Source organism: Festucalex cinctus, chromosome 1 (assembly GCF_051991245.1).
Source record: "Festucalex cinctus isolate MCC-2025b chromosome 1, RoL_Fcin_1.0, whole genome shotgun sequence".
Taxonomy (NCBI): Eukaryota; Metazoa; Chordata; class Actinopteri; order Syngnathiformes; family Syngnathidae; genus Festucalex; species Festucalex cinctus.
In genome coordinates this window covers 62,122,593-62,146,937 of record NC_135411.1, presented here as the reverse complement: position 1 = coordinate 62,146,937, position 24,345 = coordinate 62,122,593, and the positions used below count along the sequence as shown (strand labels likewise).

Below are 24,345 nucleotides of genomic sequence, written 5' to 3'. Positions count from 1 at the left end.
GCAGAAAAGTCCACCCGTTTTATCCATCTCATGGGGCCGCCATTTTGTCACTTGCTGCTGTCAACTGAAAACGATGACCAATCACGGCTCAGCATGCAAACGTCACATGATATTCATCAGAATGCTGTAACATTTCTCAGTACACTATGCACCCATACGGCAGTAACCCAAAATGAAGATTGATGGACATATTTAGACTGGATTCAATGGTTTAGAAAAAGTATCAGAACATAGAACGATTTATTTTATGTTAATTTTCTTTCTTATGATAGACTTAAAGAAAAATATCATCGGGAGGGTTGTCGCCATTTCTGGAAATATTTGCAAATTCAACACTGTTGGCGGTATCCTCTGACAGTCAAGATAGGAATACAGTTGAGTGCTATTTACATTTACCGAAAATTCATTGTAAGGCATCGAGTTGGTCCAAGAGTGTCATTGGACAAATAAGAATGTATGTGATCATTTTAAACTGGTTTGGGAAAAGGATCTTGTACTCTGGATGAGAAGACATGGGAGGGGATTATTTCTGGTGCTGAAGGTCACATTGAGGAAAGTTAGAAGCAAATGTATTCAATATAATTGGTACTTTATTTATATAGCGCTTTTTCCACCTATCAAGGATACTTGTCTTCCACATGATCACAATGGCATGGGTTCGAACCCACAACGTCTGGTTTGGGAGATGACCACTCTACCACTGAGCCACGCCGCCCCAAAAAATTCATAGATAGTATTTTACTCCATCAAGGCTGTTCAGGAGAGGGTTGAGGATTTGTGTTGGAAATGTAAATGCATTGTGGGAATATGCTAAGATCTGTCCTTTATGGGATAGTGTTATAGTCCATTCATCCATTTTCTAAACTGCTTCTCCTCACAAGGGTCACGGGGGTGCTGAAGCCAATCCCAGCTGGCTTCGGGCAGTAGGCGGGGTACACCCTGAACTGGTTGCCAGCCAATTGCAGGGAATGTTATAGTCTGTATGGGAAATTGTTTCTCTTCCTAAATCACCAAGGCTGTCTCCTTGGAGCCAGAACAATGGTACACCGTTTCGTGTTGTTGTTTGTTATTATATCACTGAAAATTCAATTAAAAAGAAACAACCTTTCAATAAAAAAAATAATCAGAATACCATGTTTAGACTAGTGCAAGCAACAAATTGTAAAAAAATATATATATATATATATATACTTGGGTTGACTTCCTCTTTAACGGTATCAATGTGTTGATCTTCTAAAAGAACAACTTGTGTTTACCCAATGTTTGGTAATATAAATAAAAAAAATTAACATCATCTTGAGCGTTTTGTATCCAGCGATGTCAATTTCTTTATTTTTGCTTAAATTTTGTGTTTTCTGTTTTTATTTCCATGATTTTGTTGTTACTGTATTTGCAATGTAAATTGTTATAATCTTAACAGGGTTTCAGGGTGAATTTAAGTGGTACATTTTGACAAGGAATAAAGGGTGGGACTAGATAAGTCATTTTATTTCTTTCTACACCCTAATTGACTACAAAAACGCTGTCATAGCAAAAAAATTAGATTTTATTTTGTTGTGTATGTACAATTGTTTACATACATATGTATTATGTATTTATTTTCTTTTCGAATAAAGTTCGTCTTAATATATAAGTAGTTCTCATTTATGGGCAACACAACGATGACCTGCTTAAGTGAAAAAAGAAAGACATTGTACGCAGGGATGAGTTTCTGGTGTCATGCTGTGTTGGCCATATTGCAACAGGATGCACACCAGGTTTATGTGTTGACATAGACAATGTGTGTTTCTTGGCACCTGCACAAGGAGTCCCGAGACTGTGATCTGCTCGGGGGGTCAGGAACGGCAACATCCGGCATAGAAGGAGGCTCGATGAGCACCGTCTGCTGCTATGGAGCGCCACAGAGTGAAGTAGGGGAAGAAAAGAGGAAAAATACATGAAGAGAAAGAGAGACATGGGATATGATGAGGATTTTTCAACAAGGGTGTCCAAACTATTGCCGGGTGCCATTTGTATCGGCCACAACAACCTGAAGATTTATTTTCTTGAGTACAGATTACTTTTATTTTGATTCTGAATGTAGAGAGGTGCGGATCTAATCTAGTGGAATACCGGGGCGAGCACACCCACATTTTGAGTTTTTGCTTTATCACCTTGCTGTTTTTAAATTATAAATATTTACTTATATTAAAAAAAAAAAAAAGTGTGATTTGAAAACTTTTGGATATCCTTTACACAACATCTGCAACAATCGCAAGTCAAGGCTGATATACATGCTATTCCGATCCACTTGCAACCAACATGCTAGCTGCTTGCTCCTCCCATCACCCCGTCTACTCTCATCCTTCCTCAACACTAATTAGTTCTCCCAAAAACACTGTCATTAATCCCTTAATGCTTCAACCTCTGATGAAAATGCCATCTGCCAAAAGCCTTTTCTTGCTCAAACTCTCCCTGTGCTCAACTAAATCTGTGACCTGTTTTTTGCCTTCATTCATTTTTCATTCAATCCCAAAAACGTATAAATACGTTTTTAATACTTTGTCCTACACACCCAAATACATATTTATACGTTTGTTTGTTTGTTTTTATGCTAGAGCATACAGAAGGCTTTGATGCAGCTTCTGACCTGAAGAGGTCGCTTAAAGCAACGGTAGTTATTACAAAAAATGCCCAGCAGGTGGCAACAAGCTCTTTTCCCCACTGTTATCAACAGGTTTGTGGCTAAAGGTGAAACTTAGCTAAATTCTAATTGATGCAAAACAGAAACAGATAGAAATATTTTTTTTTGGTGATGAAAGAAGAGACTATAATCTTTCTCTGTTTCCATGTTTTATAGCAATAGAACACAATATTCTGTGGGCCTTGCAAAATTAGTCAAAATCCAGTAAAACAGCCGGGAGCAAAGAGGGTTGCTTCATTGAAAATGGCTGCGAGTGAATGAGTTAATTACTGTTTGAGGTTGGAGAGTTTTACAATAAATATCTGGAAACATTCGGCCTGATTGGCTGAGGAATTTTTGTAACTATTGAGTTGGATATGCGTAATGGAGAAATGCAGTGTGAATGGAGGGCTGAGCAGGTGTGGCCTCTGTTTTATAGTATTGATGGATTTACATGTTCGTGGAATAGTGCGACAAAAGAGTGTTGTCTTTCACTCCCAAAATCACTTGCCATATTTTCTCTCTCTATTTGATTGTATTTATTTCACCAGGAAAATTAACTGTCAAGGATTTAGAGCCAATAAAACCGTGCAGGTTGGATTGGGGCTTTGTTCTTCCTCTAATTATTCACAACTTTGTAAGACTGTGATTGCTGCTCAGCTTCCGAGCCAATTGTTTCAGATCTAAGAGTGGAGAAATGCGACATGATAGTGTTATGATTGGTCGCTTCCTGTTCGACCCATACTCACTCACCACAGTGGTAAAGTCTCTGACCTCGGTTTTGAGCGGAGATTCGGTGTCCAGAGTCAGCTTTTCTACAGAGATTTCTCTGCAAACAACACCAATGACAAACTTTAAGGTTTCTATTTCATTCAAATGGATCTATTAATGGTTCAGTACTCAAATCCTCAATTACAAAGATTGCGAGATAATTTGGACAACATTTTACTGTTCTGACTTACCCAGCGCTGTGTGTGAGCGTGTTGCTTGAGAAACCAGGTGTGTACGCAGGTGGATTGCTTCCACTTGGGATGGCGTTCCGCAGTAGGCGAACCCATGTGCTGATATCCACGTTCATCTGGCGGGCACGCAGGAATGCTTTACCTGCCGCAAACACCGGCAATTACCAAGTCTGTTGACCTGTTGTCACATTTCAGGGTTTTTGTTGGCAATAATCAACACCAAGTGGGACACATTCGTGAAATGGAACCAAATTATAAACTTTTTCTTTTTTTTTTTTACAGTAACTTAAAAGTACAGCATGTGATATTATTCACCCCCTTTTCTCTCAGTGCAGCCAACTGACTACATTAAGTTCCCTGATGATTTCTAAATGATCCAATGTTGACCTACATGACTGATGATGCTCCAAAATCAGGGCTATAATGGTTCTTGTATTTTATAACAAATTGAACAAAAGAAAGTTCAATATTGTGATCAATGAGCCCGCACATCACACACTGAGCATGTACTGATTCTTTGAGAAGTTTAGATTGTAAAACTGAGTTATGTCTATGTCAAATAAATTGTTACCTCTTTTAAAAGTGCCACAATTATAGCCTGTGATTGGCTGGCACCCACTCCAGGGTGTACATTACGCCACTTCTCATCGAAAGTCAGGTGGATTTAAGCTCACCTGCCAGTCGAATAAGGACAAGCGCTAATGAGTTTGTAGCTTGGCCATGAAGAAAAGAAAGCACTCGAAGGCTTTGTTTGTGTCTATTATTAGATTATGCTGATGCAACTGTATTATATGCAGTTCCATACTAACCTACCCCTGTCATAAAACTCTTGATTATGCATTAACATTTTCAACCATTTAATGTTTGCTTTTTTGCTTAGGTACCATTAACATTTTAATGCTTTGTCACATATAATTCATTGTTGCTCATGGTGCACAACAAGTTCTATTGGCAGAGCTCCCAAGGACCGAAAGCTGCATTGTCAGCCAGCAATCATTGTTTATACTGTGTTGCTTGGAAATGCATCTGCCACACGTTATGAAGCCCCCACCTGACAACCCACTTCCCATTCTGAAATAACTTAGGGGCGTCAAAATTAGTGTGTTAATTTTGAATTAATTTAAAGTTCCTTTAACACTACTAATGTTTTTAATGCGCAATTAATGACAGATGTTTGGAAAACCTGTACCAGGGGAGCTCCATTTGCAACGCAGCAGACATGTCCATGACAAAATTTAGCAGTAAATAATAATACATATATATTTGTGGAGACTGAGGTCAAGTTGTATTTTACAGTTTTAAAAATGCAGAATTTCACAAGTTACTTCAAGTTAAATATTAGATAGCTCTTAATATATATACACACATATATATATATATATATATATATATACACACATATATATATATATATATATATATATATATATATATATATATAATGCACTGAGCAATGATGCCATCTGGGGGCAGAAATATGACCTCAACACAAATCAATATCACATTGATTGTTTACAGTACAGTACATCTTTTTAATTTTAACTCAATTTTATGAATTATGAAATTATTGTATCAATGACTGATGCAGCCATATTTCTATTTTAACTTTTTTTTTTCCACTTTTATGTTAACAAGACTATGAAACAGATACATTTGTGATTGATTGTGAGTTGACTATTGAAGTCATGTGATTAATTACGATAAAAATTTTAATCGCCTGACACCCCTAAAATAAAGACACAGTCCAGTGGTTGAGTTCTGAAGCATACCGTGCTGTTTAGAAAAGACATTCTTTTGTCTCTGGAGTCTTCGTCCTCTCTCTATTACTGGGTTGAAAAAGGTGACCTGAAACAAACAAAAGTGGGAAGTTCACAAATAGGAATAGGAGTGAACATGTTTGCTGTGAATGCTTATTAAATCAGTAATTCTCCAGTCAATCTGATTGAATTGATCCTTTTCACAAAATGGCTACTTTTGGACATATGGTTGTTTTGTGTGTGTGTGTGTGTGTGTGTGTGTGTGTGTGTTCCTACCTCTGCCAGCAGCAGCCCCTGCGGTTCCAGGTCTAGCTTGACTCTGTGTCTTTGGTTATCCAAAAACTCCTCCAGCTTCAGGTACTTCAGAGCGCACAGGGAACGGTAATCTCTCCAGTACACAGCTATCTCCAACTCCCTCGACTAATCCAAAAGAAAACAACAAGATGTTAATACAAGTTCCCACATCACTATAATCCAGGCAGAAATGTACTGTCATAATGCTTAATGCAAACAATGTACTAGTTGGCAATCAGAAGAAGCAACAACATGGTGCCAGCTATGAGAATGTGAGATACATTCAAGCGGTCCTCCCAGCAACAAAATTCTCCTCAATTAACAACTCGGGAATTTTGGACTCAATTTGGAGTGACTGCGATGCCACAATCCATCCTCACCCGCTCCAGCTCCACAGTGAAGCTTTGGTCCCACGTCTGATCTCCAAATGTTCTCCAAGCCGTCTGACCCACAACCGTGTTCTCCAGCTTCAGCACTGCACTCACTTCCACTTTAATATGCACACAAACAGATGTATTGTTTTATTCATCTTAACAAAGGGCTTCATGAATGTTATGAATAACATTGCCTTTTCTGCCATCTACTTATTAAATAAATATATATATATAAAAAAATAAAAAATCTCAATCATTTTTGTGTGTGTAGCAAATCACATCAACAAACACCCATTATAATATATGGAACACCTGTATTTTTCAGCAATTCAGAGTATTGTTGTATTTTCATGTCATAATCTGTCCCATGTTCATTTGTAAGTGAAAACATTTTCTTCACTTTTTTCTTGTGCTGTCAGTTAAAGCATTAACTCATTGATTAATCACAAAAAAACATCACATTAATCATGTATTAACTCAGATTAATCACACTATTCATTTTGACCACAGATGATCCTTTAGCTTGACAGCGGATTGCGTTGAGCAATGAACGTAACTGCATGCATTAAATTAAAGCATTTCATAAACGCCTGCATATGACATTCAGAATGTTGATGTCAAAATATTGGGGTCATTTTTTTCCCCATGATGAATTATGCCAGTAATGGATTAGAAATAGAGGAGGATGCGAGTGTGCAGTGGATCCAAAAATGTTGAAGATGTCCTCATACCAATAAATGTAGAAAGAATTAACACATAACAGGTGCTCTTCAAAATGTTAATGAAAGGCCTTTTTAATTGAGTGATTAATCATGATTCATCAAAATTCCAAGATGAGCGCAATCTGATTAAAAAATTGAATCGATTGACAGCTCTACTTTTTCCATATCTGTAATTTCCTAAATTACGTACAAGACAGCTCATCATTCTTGCCAGGGATCTTGAGGCTCATGCTACTGCTGCTGCGGCTATAGAGGCCGCTCAGTTTGAAGGAGCGGCCATCTCCTGAAGCGTAAGCGGGAAGAACCACCGGAGTCCCTCTGCTTCTGCCTGGGACCACCTCTGGCAGCCCCACACATCCCAGAAGATGAACTTGAAGAGTTCCTGCACGCAGGAGAAACACGTCACGGTTTGAAGTATGACGTGAGAATGTCATTAAGAAATTTTAAGAAATTTTAAGAAATTGTCAGTTGTCAGGTTTCCATTTAAATGTTTCCAAATTTTAAAGCGAATTTTCTGAAAATGTTTAAAACGGACATGCCACTTATGCCCGTTTCCATCTGTTGTTCTTTTGCAAATATTGAGTGGGGACTCCGCCGCTGTAGGTGTCGGTATACACCTTAGAGATGCGATCCACCAGTAATTTCAAAGAAGAACAGGAAGCGACTACACCATGCGATGATGTTGTAAGAGTTTGCTTTTTGTAATTTTCGATAAACCATAGCATTTCTTTGCCGTTTTCCATCTAAAATTGCATTAATATTCCCTTCTGTAAATAATTCCAAAAAGATTTCTGTTTCGTTATCCCCACAAACATACCTCACTTTATCGTCCGACATTGCTTTGTGACTACAAACGTACGTGTGACGTAATATCCGGTCAAAATGTGCAATGCGATCCGGTTTTGTCAACAGTTATTCGCAAAACCTGTTTTTTCCACAGCCAAAATTCGTATTTTCCTTTTTTCGATATGCTTCAAAATACAAAGCGTAAAAATCTTTTTTTGTTTGTTTTTTTTTGCGAATTTTGGGCCCTTTTCCAATTTCTATGTTTCCATTCAGTTTTATTTTGCATTTCTTGAAAATTTGAATAAAACTGAGTGGATGGAAACCCAACTAATTTTATTTTAAAAATCTTTATTAATAAATTCAAAATGCACAAATATTGACCCAACAGTGACAGAAGTGACTAAAAGTGGAACAGAAATGTCATATTCTTTATTATTATTAATTTACTGCAAATGTTAAACAGTACAAACTCATTTACCGAGACTCCATTTATGGGATTTTCCAGTATTAACAAAAATGATTTCAAATTTAATGTTTAAGCTTTAAGAAGGTCAAAATTTATGCATGAACATTGTTTTATGCAAAAGAAACAAAAATAAAATGAATGATAAAATGTTTAATTTGCTATTTTGGAATGGTCTGCACATGTGTCAGTTTTTAAAACCAAATGTGGTTTAGGAAATGATGATTTTCCACCATTTAACATGTGTGAGCTTCTCAAGCGTAAAATGAAGTTTGAGGATTGGAACTCCCAGTGGAAGGCAAACAAACATTACTGAGTTACAGAAAACTAAATCTGTTTCGTCTTGAATTTCAGTCAAGCCAGCAACCACATCAGATCCATGTTTTGTTTTATTTAACCTCGTAATGTTTACTTAAACCTCAACTGCAGATCTGCCTACCTGTGAGAGGTGATGGTTTACTCAGGGTGCTGTACTGGTTGTGGACATAGGGCGTGCTTTGGCGGCTGCTGAAAGCCGAGGAGGAAGCCAACGCCAGCTCCTCCTTGATCAGACAGGCCTTGGGGTGGTCCTCTGGGAGCTCCTGCAGCCGCTGCTCCAGAGAGCACCTGAGCAGGTCCAGCCGCTGGGATGACTCGCTCAGACCACATTGAGCCTGGGGGCCAAACATAGCAACGTTTTACAGCAAAAGGACGGACTCAAAGCACTGAGTTAAATGTCTGACCTCCGCCAGGGCCTTTTTGTCTTGGACCTTCCCTGCTCCAAGCAGTCGGAGCATGTTCTTTGCTCCTTCCGCCATGGCGTGCTCTACACGGTAATGATGCCACAGCTCCTCTACACGCAACTCCACCCCACACAAGTCAGGTTTACCTGGGGACACACCGTGGGCTTGAACATACTGTGCATTGCTTACAAAGCACACAATTAGCCAAACTGATACAATGACGCTTCAATTTCAATGTGCGTCTACGCTTGATTTAAATTTTCATTTGCCATCAAGAAGGGAGTGTGAGCAATCATAATGTATAATTGGCAACTGTAGCGTTTCTCTAGTTCAGGGGTCTGCCACATGTGGCTTATTAGTCCCTCTCCTCTGGCACCCTGTGGATCTCTAATGGTTTTCAAATATTTATTCGTAATATTTTAGATGAAAATCTCTTTGAATAAACTAACAATTAGATTTAAAAAAAAAAGGATAATTAAATACTCAAAAATGAAGAGGAAAAGCAGAAAAATATCATGTAATCTATACAAAAATGTAAAAAAAACAAAAACAAAAACGAACAACTGAAAATTCATTTTAAAGAAAGAAACTGCTCAAAAAGTAACCATAAAATGTCCAAAAACAAAAGAAAAAAGGCAGAAAATTACCATAATATATCTTTGGAAATGACAAAAAAAAAAAAAAAAAAAAAGCCAGAAAAATCATTGGAAAAAAAAGGCAGAAAAGAAAATGTTCAAAAAGTAACTATAAAATGAAGAAGAAATTCTGATAATTACCGTGAAATGCACAAAATTGCCCAAAAAGTCAACATTAAAAAAAGGCATGAAAAACCTATTTTAAAAAGTAACTATAAAATGTCCACAAAATTGCCAACATGAGAAAATTGATAGCAAAAATTTAGAAAAAAAGGTAAATGAAAAAATAGCCATAACATGTCCAAAAAAGGAAGACGCAAGGCAGAAAATGCACATGTCCATAAAATTACCAAAACTGTCACAACAGTCCAAAAGAGTATGAAAAAAAAAGTCTGATAAATAATTACACACAAAAAAAAAAATCCAAAACAAAAGATGAAAGGGAGAAACAAATGAATCTGAAAGTATTGGATGCCGCATATTTTCCACTATAGTGCGGCTCTAATTAGCTCTTGGACCTTAAGTAGATTAGAGTAACACTAACACCCAGTTTTGTTCGTCACAACGTTCAAAGGTTTTGCGTCTCCAGACAGATTTGCTTTGTTATTTATTTGACCTAAAATGGCTTTTTAGACCCCTGTTCCAGTTAGTAGTCTGGGTGCTACTCTCTCCAAAAAGGACACCATTAGCCTTGTAAACATCCATTTTACATTTTTGCCACGAAAAACAGTACAAAGCAGAAATAGCGTGTACATCCCCTTGAAGTATTCGTCAGCCTCCCTTCCATCCTGACTCCCGCTGTCCATCCCTGAGCCAACCTTCTTTGTCTCTAACCTCTGCTACATGAGACCTAGCTCTTAATTGTTGGCCACCATCAAGGGGATGCAGGAACATCAATAAGACTCTAACCAGGAGCTCGAGGGCTGTAATGGACAATGTGTACACCCATGTGTGCGTGTGCACATTGTGTCTGCGTGTGAGTGTGTTTGACCGGGCACTGTGAGGTTCTGAAGCAACCATTGATCCATTACTGCCGGCATCATAAAATATGCAGTGTGACAGACAGGTGGGCAAACGCTAAAAGGGGACCCAGAAGGATGAGTGAGGGTGAAAAACTACAGCATGATACGTACTTTGGCTGTCGTCAGATTGTTCCGTGGCCTGCATGGCCTTTCGGATCTGCATGCGGATGATGTCGATCTTCGTCTTGCTGTCCTGCAGCATCTGCTGAGCCGTCTGGAGAAGCTTCTTGTCCTGAAAAAAGAAAAAAAAAATCGGCATTAGAAAATCTTTAATAAGAAAAACATTTACGCACAGAAGAGAAAATCTGATAGTGGAATCAGCTACCTTGGTAGCTCCATTGGCATAAATGGGAATCATGTTTTCTGCACCCTGTTTGACCTTCAACTCAATGTTTAGCTGGCGCTCCAACGCAGCGATGCGGTGTTGGTTGGCTGACGGACGACTGACCGAGCCTGGAGACGTAGCAGCCTCTACAAGAGGAAGGCAGCAGGTCAAGGACATATTGCAATGACATTGTTTTGAATGCAAAACACTGCATGTGTGCCTCGGCTCAACATCAAAAAATTGGCTGGCATTATTAACCTTGGTTGACCTATGGCTGGTCAACAAATGAAGGTGTTCATTAGTTTTTCACATAGTGGCCGTAACATCTTTAGAGCAAAAAAAAAAAAAAAAAGTGGATTCTTGACTTGCCAAAACTCACAACGGTATACGTGGTTTTAAGCAAACATGGTGAAGCTGCATTTAGCTATTATGCTGTACACAGATGGAATAGGCAACCAACAGAAGTGAAGTCAGCCCCAAGTGTAAATGCTTTTAAATCCAGGTTAAAAACTTTGCTTTTTTCTTATACCTTTGATTAGGGACTTTCAAACAGCTTTAATGAAGTGTTGTTGTTGTTTTTTTATTTTAAAATTCCTTATGTTAAATGTTTTAAAGTTTGTTGAATAATGTTTTAAGATTGTTATTGTATGTTCTTCTTAGTAAATTTTGTAACCCATTTTCATTTATTTTTCTTCCTCTGAATGTTAACTACTGTTTCTTGATGCTTATGTGTTGTCTTTCCTTGTGTAAAGCACATTGAGTTGCCTTGTGTATGAAATGTGCTATACAAATAAACTTGCCTTGCCTTGCCTTTTAAGGGGCATGGCTTAATGATTGACATTTGAAACTTTGCTTGGTAAAGCTACGTGTGGTGTGTGATGACAGCCTATGGTAGTTCAATTTTTAACTGGAAACGTATCAACTTTTTCTTTAATCACTTTTTTTTCCACCTTCACTTGAGCATCATGTATTTGGAAATTGCACCGACACAAAAGGAATAATTTAACAAAAGCAAGAACTAGAAAAACAGACAAACTGGGGTGTTAGTAGGACAAGGCATCACTGTACAGTGAAACCCGGTTGTATTGGTTACAAAACATGGGCTGTGTCTGGATGTCCGGTGGAGGAACGTTTCCGTACGCCATCAGTACGGACTGCAATTCACAACACGTGCATTGCATGTCCGCTGGAGAGTCAAGTTCACGTGATAACAACACTGTATATGCAGCGCTACTTGTAAACCTGTCGTTCCTATCAATATGCTTTTTGGAGATTATTTCTAGAACTTATATTATTTATTTATTTATTTATTTATATATTATATTTTGAAATATACCGGATCTACCTTGATGCCGACGCCTGACTTCCTGTGCGGCTCATGTAATTTCTTCAGCTTTATGAATAAAAATAAAAATAGAAACCTCACAGCAGTAGTTGGGAATTGACACGCATACTCGAATGCTTTCTTTTCCTAGCAGCAACCGTGCGGATGCCGTTCCGCATCCGTTACGTTGTCAGTGAAACACTCAGACAATGTAAACAAGCTTGTTTGTGCAACCGGCTTAAGGACATAAGAGTTGTCTGGTGTCATCCTGTAACCCTAGCTTGGAGTTGTTTTTTTATTTGAGGAGTTGATACTGTAGCCGCAGTTTCTTTTTTGGGTTTGAGTTGTTATGACCCAGATATTGTAGCTTTTGGTTTTTGCTAACCTTTCCTTCTAACCATTGTCAGTTTGTTTGTGTAGCTCAAAAACCATCACAGCTATTATCAGTTCATCTCATGCCATTCATACACCAAACCTCAGCTTGTGAAAGTTTAGATTCAAGTTTTTTTGCACAAAATTGAAGTTTAGATTATCTTTTAGGGCTGCACGATTAATCTAAATCTAACCGACATTGAGAATTGACCAAGTGCAATAACCTAATCGCAAAACAGTTCGATTTTAGTTAGTTTTGCTTTTTTTCCCCCCTTTGGTGTTTGAGTGATAGCTTTATTAGCCAACCACAATTGCCGATGGCGCTGGCCAATCAGCGTTGTTGGCGTTAGTCTGTGTTCCGGTGCCTTCATTCTGTACAGCTCAACCATAACGAGTGCACCTCAAGGCTTGCTGTGACTGCCATGCACCAAAGTGGATTTAATGGAAGAAGAAGGAACTTCTGCCACTACAAAGGAGGGGAGAGAGAGCAACTTGTAGCAAAGAATGGCGGTATGTCTGTTATTTGGATGTATTTCGGATTCGACAAAAATGACGTGGACCAAAAGAAAAGCACCAGATACAAAATGTGCTATCAGCTAGTAGCCAGGATCTAGAGGCAAAACGACCAACTTATATCAACACTTAAAAAAAAACACCACCGACTTCAGTATGAAGCATGTCTAGCAGGTTAAAAAAAGACTGACAAAGGGGAGGCAACAACTAGCGGCCGTACTAAGCAAACATCGCTAACAGCAGCATTCATGTTAGTTGGTCTTATGAAAAAAGTTAGGCACGAAGAAATTACAAGAATGGGATATAACCTGTTATATTGTCAAGGAAATGATTCCCCTAAATTCTGTCACGGGAAGGCGTCAAAAGCCTCATGCACACAATGGACAGACCTCAAAGTTTTGCACGGTTTGCAAGAGTTTTGTCATGAATATTGAGTTTTAAAGGTTAGTTTACTTGGTATAAGTGTATAATTATGTGCAATGTTTACTTAAATGTTGACATTTGATACTTGAAGATTGTTTCTATTCAGTTATTAATGGTTCTCTTTGTCTTGTTTGAATTTAATGATGCTACAAAAAAATAATTGGGATGTTATTTTCCATTCTGTGTTATTATTCTGGATATGTAACTATATTCTAATCTCACCATAGCCTAAGCCTCAATGTATTGTTTTTATTGGCAAATTATTTGGTTTAGAAGCATAAAATGTAGGTCAAAGCTCCCCTCTTAGCATCTTCACCAGAAGAGGACGTCTTCGCCTCGTACTTTTAATCAAATAGTGACATTCTAGTATTGCATTGTTAAAATATTGATCAAATTACTTGTCTGAAACGAAACTGACTCACAATTGTAGTGTTTTCATGCATTTTAACGTGTAAAACGCAAAAATCGCAAATCGAATAACAGTCGCAATATTGGTCTGAAAAATTGGTAGTTTTTTTTCCAAAATCGTGTAGTCCTATTATCTTCTTTTGAATTTCATTTATGAAGCACAATACAACAAATAAAATGTGGATTTCAAATCTTTTCTTTGTGTATTCAATTGATTAGTCATGCACTACAATTTTGTAATGTCCGAGAATTTAAATTCTTTATTTGGGGAACATTAACATTATTATTTTTTAATCCCTCTACAGCACTAGATATAAGATAAGCAGTACAAGATGGATGTACGCTTTTTTTATTTTTTTTTTTATTTCAGATCATAGCCTGGAGTGTGTGTATGCATCAGTGACTAAGCATGGTAAAATGCATTCATTGTTTATCCAAGCAGAAAGTGTACCTTCGTTCTCATTGTGGCCCTTGACCACAATGAGTGCATCGAGCTCCTGCAGCTGAGCTTGGAGACACTCAAGCTTGCGTTTGGAACTGCGGAGCTGCGAGTCCACCTGTTGGGCATTTCTCTTGTCGGTGGTGGCCCGCCGTAAATTCTCCGCTCCCTCCTTGATCTTCAGCTCTTTGCGGATCTCTCGGCGGATGCGCTCGCGGTACTCATCCAGGCGCTGCTGCACGCTGGAGCCCGACAGGTCGGAGTTCTGGTCCAAGCCCAGTTGCTGCAGCACTGACAGTCCACCTGGATCAGTCTGAAGGTGGGATGAAAAGGTCCGTATGAATGGAGCTGCAAGAGAGTAGCTGTTTGTCTACAACGATGTAACAGTAGTTTGCCACTCATTTTTGGTAATGTGCGCGCTAGGTCTGTGTAACTACGGCAAAGGCTCACAATATGAAAAACAACAGCTGGGTAAATGAACTGTCCTCTAAATATGTCCACAATTCAGTCTACAAAGACATCAGCTTTGAAGTTGCGAAAACACCTTGCAAAAGTGTAATCCATGCTAAGTGAGCCTTTAATGTCGTTTCAAAAAAGTTGAATATTTAAGACCATTTCTTGCAGCATAACTTATCACAATTTAAAAAATGTAATTTATTACTGTATTATGTTAAGTGGCACAACAAAATGTTGGGCAATATCTGAAGTTGCACATTCCTATTTTATATTTTTCTTATTTAACTTTCATTATTATTACATTGTAATAACACAATAATAATGCAGTAATAAACGAACAAAAGTTACTAAAGTTGAGTAGTTGTGTAGTTTTCTTTTTATTTGCTGAGTACGTACTGAGTAATTATTTGGAGGAATCTATTTTACTTTAGTCATATTCAGTGTTTATTTGTCATATGCATGGCAAAAGCACATTCTTAAATACAGTATTGAAATTATTTTTGTTGTTGTTGCTTTTTTCACTCCGCGAAAAGAAGAAAAACTATTTAAAAACATTGGACTTGGTAATGTACATTTAATAACATTTTAAGAAGACAATGCTTTGAATTTGCAGTAGAAAGCATTTTATTTAATATAAAATAATTATTATTCTAAAGTAACAGTACTCTTGTAGACAAGTTTTAGCTACTCCAACCACGTCTGTTTATGAAGGTGAGGTATTATGAGGCAACATTGTTAAAAGCCCTTTGAGTACCTTTGAAGGTAGCAGGGTGCTACATAAATGGAGCCCATTTACCTTTTACTTTAAGTGCGTAAACAGCTGAGTGCCAACATCAGTGTTCCTATGATCAACACTAACATGATTACAGCAGATTAGAACAGCAGGAATACTGGACAGATTTTAATCAGGGTCTCATCTGCTTCTGGCTGGCTCAAAGGCTCTAGCGTTCACATTATGCATCTAGCACGGTCTAGTGGTTAGCATGTCTGCCTCACATTTGAAGAAGTTAGGGTTCAAATCTCAATTCCTTGAGTTTACAAATTCTCACAGTGCCCGTGACGGGTATTCTGCAGGACTTGACATGAAAACTTGCCAGTCCACAAAACAATGAGGAATTTTTTTCTATCCTATATTAATCTTGACGTGACTCAATGTGCGCTTTTTCCAAACTTCTTGAGCAACCGAAGCAGCTCAACACAATGGGGATCAATTTTACATTCAAGTCGTCACCTGAGCACCTGTAAATTCGTCACACTTTTTGGTTCTGTTTCCTCCCCTTGTGTCAAAGCACCACGATTGAGGGCTCAGACTACTCACAACATCACACAGTCAGCCATCCAGCTTAGTAGGTCTGATTACAAGGTCTTATGCTTCTGTGTGCATCCAGCTACAAGCCGACTGGGGCGCCAGCTCTGCGGCATTAACACCAAAATCTAACTACAGCGTGGTAGTAGTCAAACAGTCACTCTACAGATTCTACTATTTTTTGCTTTCAATTATTCTTTCAAATGTATAGTGCCCCTAACATTGGGTAATTTGTCCAAAATGTATGTGAAAATTTTACTTAAACATTAACACAACATTATTCCATTTAGATGGTTGTTGGTCTCTGTGTGCCCTGTGACTGGCTGGAAACCAGTTCATGGTGTCCCCCGCCTACTGGCCAAAGCCAGCTGAGATAGGCTCCAGCACCCCCGCGACCCTCCTAAGGAATAAGCGGTCAAGAAAATGGATCGGTGGATATTCCATTTAGATGGAACCATCTTGTATTAAATTAGATTCCAAATGTTATGATCTAAACATGAATAAAACTTGGGTTTGACATGACAACTTTTCACACTGCACACAGCAAATTGTATTCAAATTGAATAATTAAAATTTGTCCATTAGTAAATATAAATTGGACTCTTGTGTCATCAATCATTAACGTATGAATTGTCACTATGTTTGCATGTTTACAGTGCCGTATCAAATTTGCAGTGCAACAAGAAAATGTCACTGTGCAAAGGATGTACCGTTTTTCCCGCACTATAAGGCGCACCTAAAAGCCTTCAATTTTTTCAAAAGCTGACCATGCACCTTATAATCCAGTGCACCTTATATATGGATCAATATTGAGCCGCAACAGGTCTCGCTGTCAAGACGCTATCGGTGACCCTGCACGATCGGTGACGCGCATGCACAGAAGATTCCGCCATCTTGGATCGCTAGCTAATAGTAATACTTTACCTCAGAGAAAATAATAAAACAGCTGTTTATTCATTTTGGGAGTGAATGGAGTTGTCAGAAAGCTGGTTTGTAATCTATTAATAAAGTTTGACTGCCCTATCTGACTGTTTTGTTGACATTCTCTTTAGCGCAGCACCATCTAATGGATGCATAACGTAACCCCAGCCTCTACTGTAGCGCCATATATATGGAAAAAGTTTTCAAATATGTAATTTATTGAAGGTGCGCCTTATAATGCGGTGCGCCTTATATATGGAAACAGTTTTAAAATGTGTCATTTATTGACGGTGCGCCTTATAATGCGGTGCACCTTATAGTGCGGAAAATACGGTACATGGTTTATTTGTGGCAAACCCTAAACATAAATCATTCTTCGTGTTTTGCAAAATCTGCAGACTCCATGGTAAATTATATAGTCAATTTGACTATATTTAGATGGAGACCAAATAGACTCAGTTTTAGAGTAATATTTACACTTGGAAGAGAGTAAAATAAATATTTTTTGGGAAAAAAAATAATAAAAGTGCCTCAAGGGTGGAGGAACAAACTTACAACCTTCAGCTTGGGAGATAGCTGATCTACTCCCTGAGCCACGCAGGCCCTGCTTTCTGTTAGTATAGCGCTCATCTCAGCTGCAGCTGATTCCATAATTGCATGGAATCTTCCTAACTCCAACAGACCAAAAACGATCTTTGGTCTCTTGGAGAAAAGCAAACAGTAGCCGGGGCATAGCTCAGGTGGTAGTGTGGCAGTCTCCAAAGCTGAAGGGAGTGAGTTCGAATCTTAACCCTTGAGTGACTTTTACTTATTTGTTAATTTTTTATTTTACTCTCTTCCTAGTGTAAATCTTCTTAGTTTACTCTAAAACCTGAGTCGATTTGGTCCCTAGCTAAATACAGTCAAAGTTTACTCAAATTTACACTACAGAATTTACTGTGTACCTTCCCACCAAACAGTAGCCAGGTTTACATGGAGACTTTTTAGTTATTCCGTTTGAAATCATTCCGAATGAAGATCTCTGGTCACAGCCCCGCGGCAATCAAGATGGAGTTCATTTGTCATTCAACATAGTAGTTGTGATAGTTTTAACACTTTCATTGAAGCCACATCTTGAAAAACAAGTTTCATGTACTTAAAAAGTTCTCCCCTCGCAGACATGCTCTGGGGAGACGCCGCCATTTTAGTGGGTTGAAACGATGACGTCATGACGCAGCCTCGCCATTCCGAATTAATTATATACATCACGCTCGTTCGGATTGACGAATGGAATATATGTGATCCAGAATGAAATTCCATTCGGGTTTCATTCCGATTGAGGTGTTTATATGGAGAATTTTCATTCCATTTGGCCGTTCGGATTCATTCTAATCGGAATACATGGCTCCATGTAAAACAGGCTAGTGAGTGAAAGTTGTATTCATTTGCATGACGTGTGCGTGCATGCGTGCGTCACTGAAAGAGGTTATTAGTCATCTTTTGGGTGAATCATGATAACATGCCATTGATCCTGAGAAGCAAATTGACAGTGACCCAGACCTCCATCTTAAAATGAGGCACCTTTTCAGAAGATGAAAACATCTGTATCAAAATTTATTTTGATATCAATAAATCTTTTCTGCTGCTTCCTTGATATTTATTGAGAAATATAAGCTCTTAAGTGAAAATCAGTATGGGTTTAGAGAAAAACGGACCACATCAATGGCAGTCATGGAACTCGTAGAAGCAATATCTACTAACATAGATCATAAAAAATTTACTGTTGGGATTTTTATGGATCTAAAGAAAGCATTCGACACGATAGACCCTTCTATATTAATGAGTAAATTAGGGAAATATGGTATAAGAGGTTTAACATATAAATGGATGAAAAATTATTTGGAAAATAGATCAGTATCAGTATGTGCAGTTTAACAATATAAATTCAAATCACTTGAAGATTACTCATGGAGTTCCCCAAGGGTCTGTTCTAGGCCCTAAATATTCATACTGTACATAAATGATATCGGTTGTGTCTCAAAAATATTCAAAATTGTATTATTTGCTAATGACACAACTCTCTACTGTTCAGGAGAAAACCTGAAGCAGCTTCTGACTACTGTGGAGTACGAATTGAATATATTAAAAAAAAATTGGTTTGATATGAACAAATTATCATTAAATCTAACTAAAACAAATTCTTTTTAGTACTAGACAAATCACTCCAAGTCAAAATTCTGGTGAATTCAATTGAAATAGAAAGGGTGTATGAAAATAAATTTCTTGGAGTAGTTATAGATGACAAATTATGTTGGAAGTCACACATAGAAAATGTCAAAAGGAAAATGTCAAAAATCATCGGGATACTCTACAAAACTAAGGATGTTCTGAATATGAAATCATTATATACATTATATTGTTCATTATTATTACCATATTTGACTTATTGTGTGGAAATCTGGGGAAATGCATATAAACAAATACCAAGTCTGTTTCAAAATATAGAGAACCAACACATTCACTATTTATTAAATCAAACAGTCTAGAGATAGACCGATAATCGGTCGGGCCGATAATCGGGGCCGATATTTGACATATTGGTACATATCGGTATCGGTCTGTTTTATTAATCTGACGGCCGATATGAGCGATCCATTTAAAACTCCGTCTTTTCGCTTCGAATGCAGCCCAGAGCGTCTCTGTCTGTTATGGAGTCCAACTCCAGCAATGTAACGCCCATAGCAGCATTTGATTGGTTAGCCGTGCAAGAGCCAGAACCAATCAGTAGTGTATGCCGTGTATCACAGTAGCCGGTCACACACGCACCCACGGACACAACGCGAGACACATGCTTCGAAGGTAAGTTAAAAGAGAAGAGACTCAGCCGATCGTTTCACCATGATAAGCTAAAAACATTGAATTATGTTGTGTATTAAATGCACTATATGAATGGAGCTGCATTGCCTTGCATTGAATCCCCGCTAGCTAACAGTGGTGTGTTCAGCTTAGCATGTAGGCTAACACCCAGTAGCTAATTCGCTACTTGAACTACTCGGGGAGGGAATCACACACATTTTCACTTAATTAAGTAAATAATGTTTGTTAGAAAGGTTCCAAATATTAACAGTTGTCATTATTATATTGTCTAGTTCCATGTTAAGAGTAGAGTAACGTCATTATATTTACCTCTCGTGACGCACACATTGCATTCTGGGTCACGTCCACTACTTGTTGCATAGCGGTTATTATGCAGTTAGATGCCACAGTGACACTAAATAGCGTTTAGTTACTTTATATTGTGTTTATTTGTCGCACTGGTTTGCCATTGTGTGCCTTAAGCTTCGACGTCGATTTGATTGACAGCTCGTTGTGCACCTCGTTAAAGTCCGCTACGTAACAAATTAAGTGTCTCAAACACCGTTTAACTACACGAACGTGTTCTCTTCCGTATGTTTGGCATTAGTAGAGAAGTGCACTAAAGTATAGTGTGCTTATTTGCTCGTTTTGTCTCTCTTTTCATGTCATGTCTGCCGTCAGTTGGGACATTATCCTCTCAATGGATGCCACTAATATGTAACATCTACGGCCGTAGTCGGCTGCAATTAATGTTCAGTGATGTAATTTCGTTACGTGCCTCATACTTTGAATAATGAGCTCATGTTTGGTGTGTTGTATAACTTTCTCGTGTGTTAGTAACTATTCATGTGGACAGCTAAGATAGTGCTTGTTAATGTGAATTAGCAATGTTGCAGCCCAGTTATTATTTAGACAAGTACATCTGTGCCATTAAGTGATACAGTACAGTACAGTAGTGAGAGAATAGTGTGCCCATATACACACACGTGTCTGTAAGTGTAAAACACATTAAACAGCAGAAAGTGGCAGCGGTCCACCGCAACAATGTCTGTTTAACCAAGTTATTCTTACTATTATTATAACCAAGTTATTTTACTCTACCTTTTTCTGCGTTGATTGGGGCATCCTAAGTGGCAGTAAACTACATGATGAAGTGTCTTTTGACAGTTCTCTTGTAGAGAGGAGTAGCATGATATTGCTGTTCTCGATTTAAGATCCTCAGCTTATCAAAACTGTCTATATGGTAACAATAACAATAATTATAATAAGGTCTACAAGAACTGTATGGTGTTCAGGGATGAATAGTTTTTCTCATGGATTTTTTTTTTTTTTTTTTGCTGTAGTAATAAGTAATGCCACAGCTGATGCACATTTTGAATGACAGGGTTCCTCCTATTACTTCAAAATATAAAAATATAACATTTATAGAATAAAACTACAAGTATCCCAAATGCTGTAAAAGGTAATGTCACATTGGCCCCCACATTTAACTCCCCCCGCCACCAACGTCTTATTGCAGATCGAAGGATGTAAAATGAAAAGTGCAGTGTGAGAATCCATTGTAAAGAACGGTTAGGGTTTGCATTATTCAAAAATTTGGTGCCAACATTTTAACTTTTACTGCAAATGAATATCGGCTTCAAATATCGGTTATCTGCCTCCTTGACTACCGATAATCGGAATCGGTATCGGCCCTGAAAAAAGCATATCGGTCTATCTCTATCAAACACAATGACATTTTATGACTGAGTTGAGTTTAAAATAGCACAAATAATGTATAAAGTTAATAACAATCTACTCTGCCACAGTATTCAGAAGCTATTTGAAATTAGACAGTCCTTATGAGATAAGGGGTACAAGTCTCTATAAAAAACCCAAAGCAAGAACAAATATTAAGCAAAGGTGTGTTTCTGTAAGAGGTGTGCATTTGTGGAACAGTTTTGGTAATGAGCTGAATAATAATAAAAAGATGCAAGTCAATCGTTGAGTTAAAAAAATGTTCAAAAATAAAGTTCAAGAGTATTATTTGGATCAGACGTGAACCGGTACAATTGCAGAAATGAAATGAAATGATCTTTTGATTCCATTGTGAGGGTGATGAGGGTTGTATGTGGGAGTGCGATGATGTATTGTTGCAGTGTGCGCAATTACTGTTTGAAATAAGATGTAAAGAATAAGGGGTAGGATTAGATAAGTTTTTAACTTCTTCCTACTCCTTTTGGACATGTAAACAATTTCTAATGATTGTTGTGATTTTTTATTTTTTTCTTTCTTTTCTTTCTCTTAATTTTTACTTGCTATTTGTTTATGTTTATATGTTATGTTTACATGTTCAATAAACTTCAAACTTCAAAAACTGTACATGTAAAAGTGGCTTGCCAACTGATACTAACATCACAATCTCCATAAAATGTGGAAATTTGATGTAGCCATATTGTGAAGGTGTACCCAATATGAAGGCCAGTGTGTTTGAACATGTTGCCAGCCCCCAGCAGGGAGCTCAGCGGTGACACACCAAGAAAGACAGGAAGGGAGAATTTTGTGCTGTGACGCACTCGTGTTCAACACAATACAACTTCATCTCTGGACTTGTACAACAAAGACGCCCAAGTGGAAGATGGCTGCCACAGAAGGGCCAAAACATCAGTGACCGACAGAAGAGAAATAAGATTAACAAGTGGTTCAGATTTCCACAAGGTGAATGAGGAAGCGGCGGAAAAGAGAAGGGCCGTTTGAAATGTTGGAGGGACAACATGGCGGCCATGTTGATTTAAGCTGAAAAGCTGCCTACCGAATGATCTGTGTCACTCTGCTCAGTGAGGACGGGGTCATCCGCAGGTTGATCGCTCATATAGTCCTCTATTGCATCCTCACTTGCCATGTTTGGCCTCTGGCTTTACTCCCCCTCCCCTTCGCAGTCGCACTCACGCTAGTACGCGCCTCCTCAAAATCCAGACTGGATTTACGCTCAAAAGCCCGTCGAACTCCAGCCAACAGAGTGGAGTGGAGAAGAGCGAACAGTGTAGACGTCGCTGCTTCCTGTTCTGCTCATGGAGGCGTCATGCAGTTTGTACACACACACATACACGTACACATACAGTACATGCAAGCACTGGTGGTTGTGCAAGTGGGAGAGCTCAGTCACCCAGCTTCCTGTTACTACCCAAAGCAGCAGACAGCATTGTTTGATCAATTGTGGTCATATTAAACCAAATGTTCACAACCTCTCCACCCCTAAAAATATATAGTGGACAGATTTTATGTTATGTTGTCTAGGTGCTACCTTCCTAAGTGATATGCACAGAGCACACCATTTCAGTCACATTCAGTGAGCAGAGCGGTGTGTTACAATGAGAAACCCCACAAGGGTAAAAGGGCAAAACCCTTCTGATGACCTTCTACTAAAAAGGACTTGGCATTTCAGCAGTTTTCATTGCAGACGTCAATAGTTTACAAAAAGAGAGAGAGAGAGAGAGAGAGAGAGAGAGAGAGAGAGAGAGAGAGAGAGAGAGAGAGAGAGAGAGAGAGAAACTCGTGTCAAATTTTCTTCATGTGGCTTTGAATAATTACCTATAAGATGTTTTTGTTTACAAAGTTATAGATTAGTGCTTGTTAAACAACATATATTGGTGGCAGAAAGGTGACAGTTATTAACTCTTACTGTTAAACATCAGCCAAAAAAACATAAATATGGTTGATACCATATGAGAGATTGGATTCCATTCTTTCAATATAAAAAAAAAAAAAAAAAAAAAAAAAGTACAATTCTACCTTATTCCATTCTTTAGTAATCAGCATTTGAAAATAGGTACATTGAGTGACATAAGTTAAAATGCAAAAACAACCTTTTTGTGAAAAGATACATTACATACAACAAGATACATACAACAGTGACTTTGACACTAATATTTTTTGGTTAGTGGCGCTTGTGAATTACATTTAATGTGACAAAGGCTTTGATCATTCACGTCACCCTTGAAAAAGTTCTATTTCATCAGATTCGTCATGTTTCATTGTAATTTGATACACCTTGAGACCATTGAAAAGAGATCCAATGCTGCCATCTGCTGGTCATAGTCAGTGGGTCTTTTTGATTTCACAACTCGATTGACCAGGCAGCGCTGCACAAGATGTTGCACTGCCCATTGATTAAAAACAAACAAACTAGTAAACGTCAACGTTTATGTCGGCATTCATTAGGAATTTAGCATACGGCATTAAACGTTTTTTTGCGGTCAAACAGTTGAAGATCCCATGTCAGTAAAATCCATTCTTTCCACGGTTTTCATGCAGGATGGCTTTGTCAACATACGCTTTCAAACATGCTAAAAAGCAGGGGATGTTCGATACTACATTTTCTTTTTCCCCAGACTAATACCGATACTCAACTCATGAGTAGTCACGATACCGATACTTCTATAACATAAAATTTCCCCCCAAAATGACAGATAATTTTAAAGAAAGAACTATATATGTCTGGAAAGCATTCCCACATGTTATTTCTAACCTTTATTCAACACATTTATTATAGCATTTTATTCTTCTCACTTTTTTACAGTGCAAAAACTTCCACATAATCGATCTACACAATTCAAATTTTGACTTGCTACAAAAATTCACACCT

General features: G+C 38.1%; 1 protein-coding gene across 5 annotated transcripts in view; it reads right to left on the bottom strand.

Moving 5' to 3' along the window:
* Positions 1–24,345, bottom strand: part of LOC144003618 (serine/threonine-protein kinase N1-like) — a 51,611-nt gene that overhangs the window by 6,383 nt on the left and 20,883 nt on the right. Inside the window, exons 1-13 of one of the 5 annotated variants that reach the window (XM_077500072.1) lie at positions 22,513–22,818; positions 14,216–14,516; positions 10,725–10,870; positions 10,511–10,631; positions 8,743–8,888; positions 8,460–8,673; positions 6,962–7,153; positions 6,056–6,165; positions 5,658–5,801; positions 5,394–5,469; positions 3,625–3,766; positions 3,416–3,491; positions 1,797–1,885 (exon numbers count right to left, since the gene is read on the bottom strand). In XM_077500072.1, coding sequence (XP_077356198.1) covers positions 1,797–1,885; positions 3,416–3,491; positions 3,625–3,766; positions 5,394–5,469; positions 5,658–5,801; positions 6,056–6,165; positions 6,962–7,153; positions 8,460–8,673; positions 8,743–8,888; positions 10,511–10,631; positions 10,725–10,870; positions 14,216–14,516; positions 22,513–22,602 — 1,847 coding nt within the window. In that variant the 5' untranslated portion in view covers positions 22,603–22,818. Of the gene's footprint in view, positions 1–1,796; positions 1,889–3,415; positions 3,492–3,624; positions 3,767–5,393; positions 5,470–5,657; positions 5,802–6,055; positions 6,166–6,961; positions 7,154–8,459; positions 8,674–8,742; positions 8,889–10,510; positions 10,632–10,724; positions 10,871–14,215; positions 14,517–22,512; positions 22,819–24,345 lie in introns of those variants that run through there. The other 4 variants (XM_077500090.1, XM_077500063.1, XM_077500080.1 and 1 more) reach the window with 4 other exon arrangements.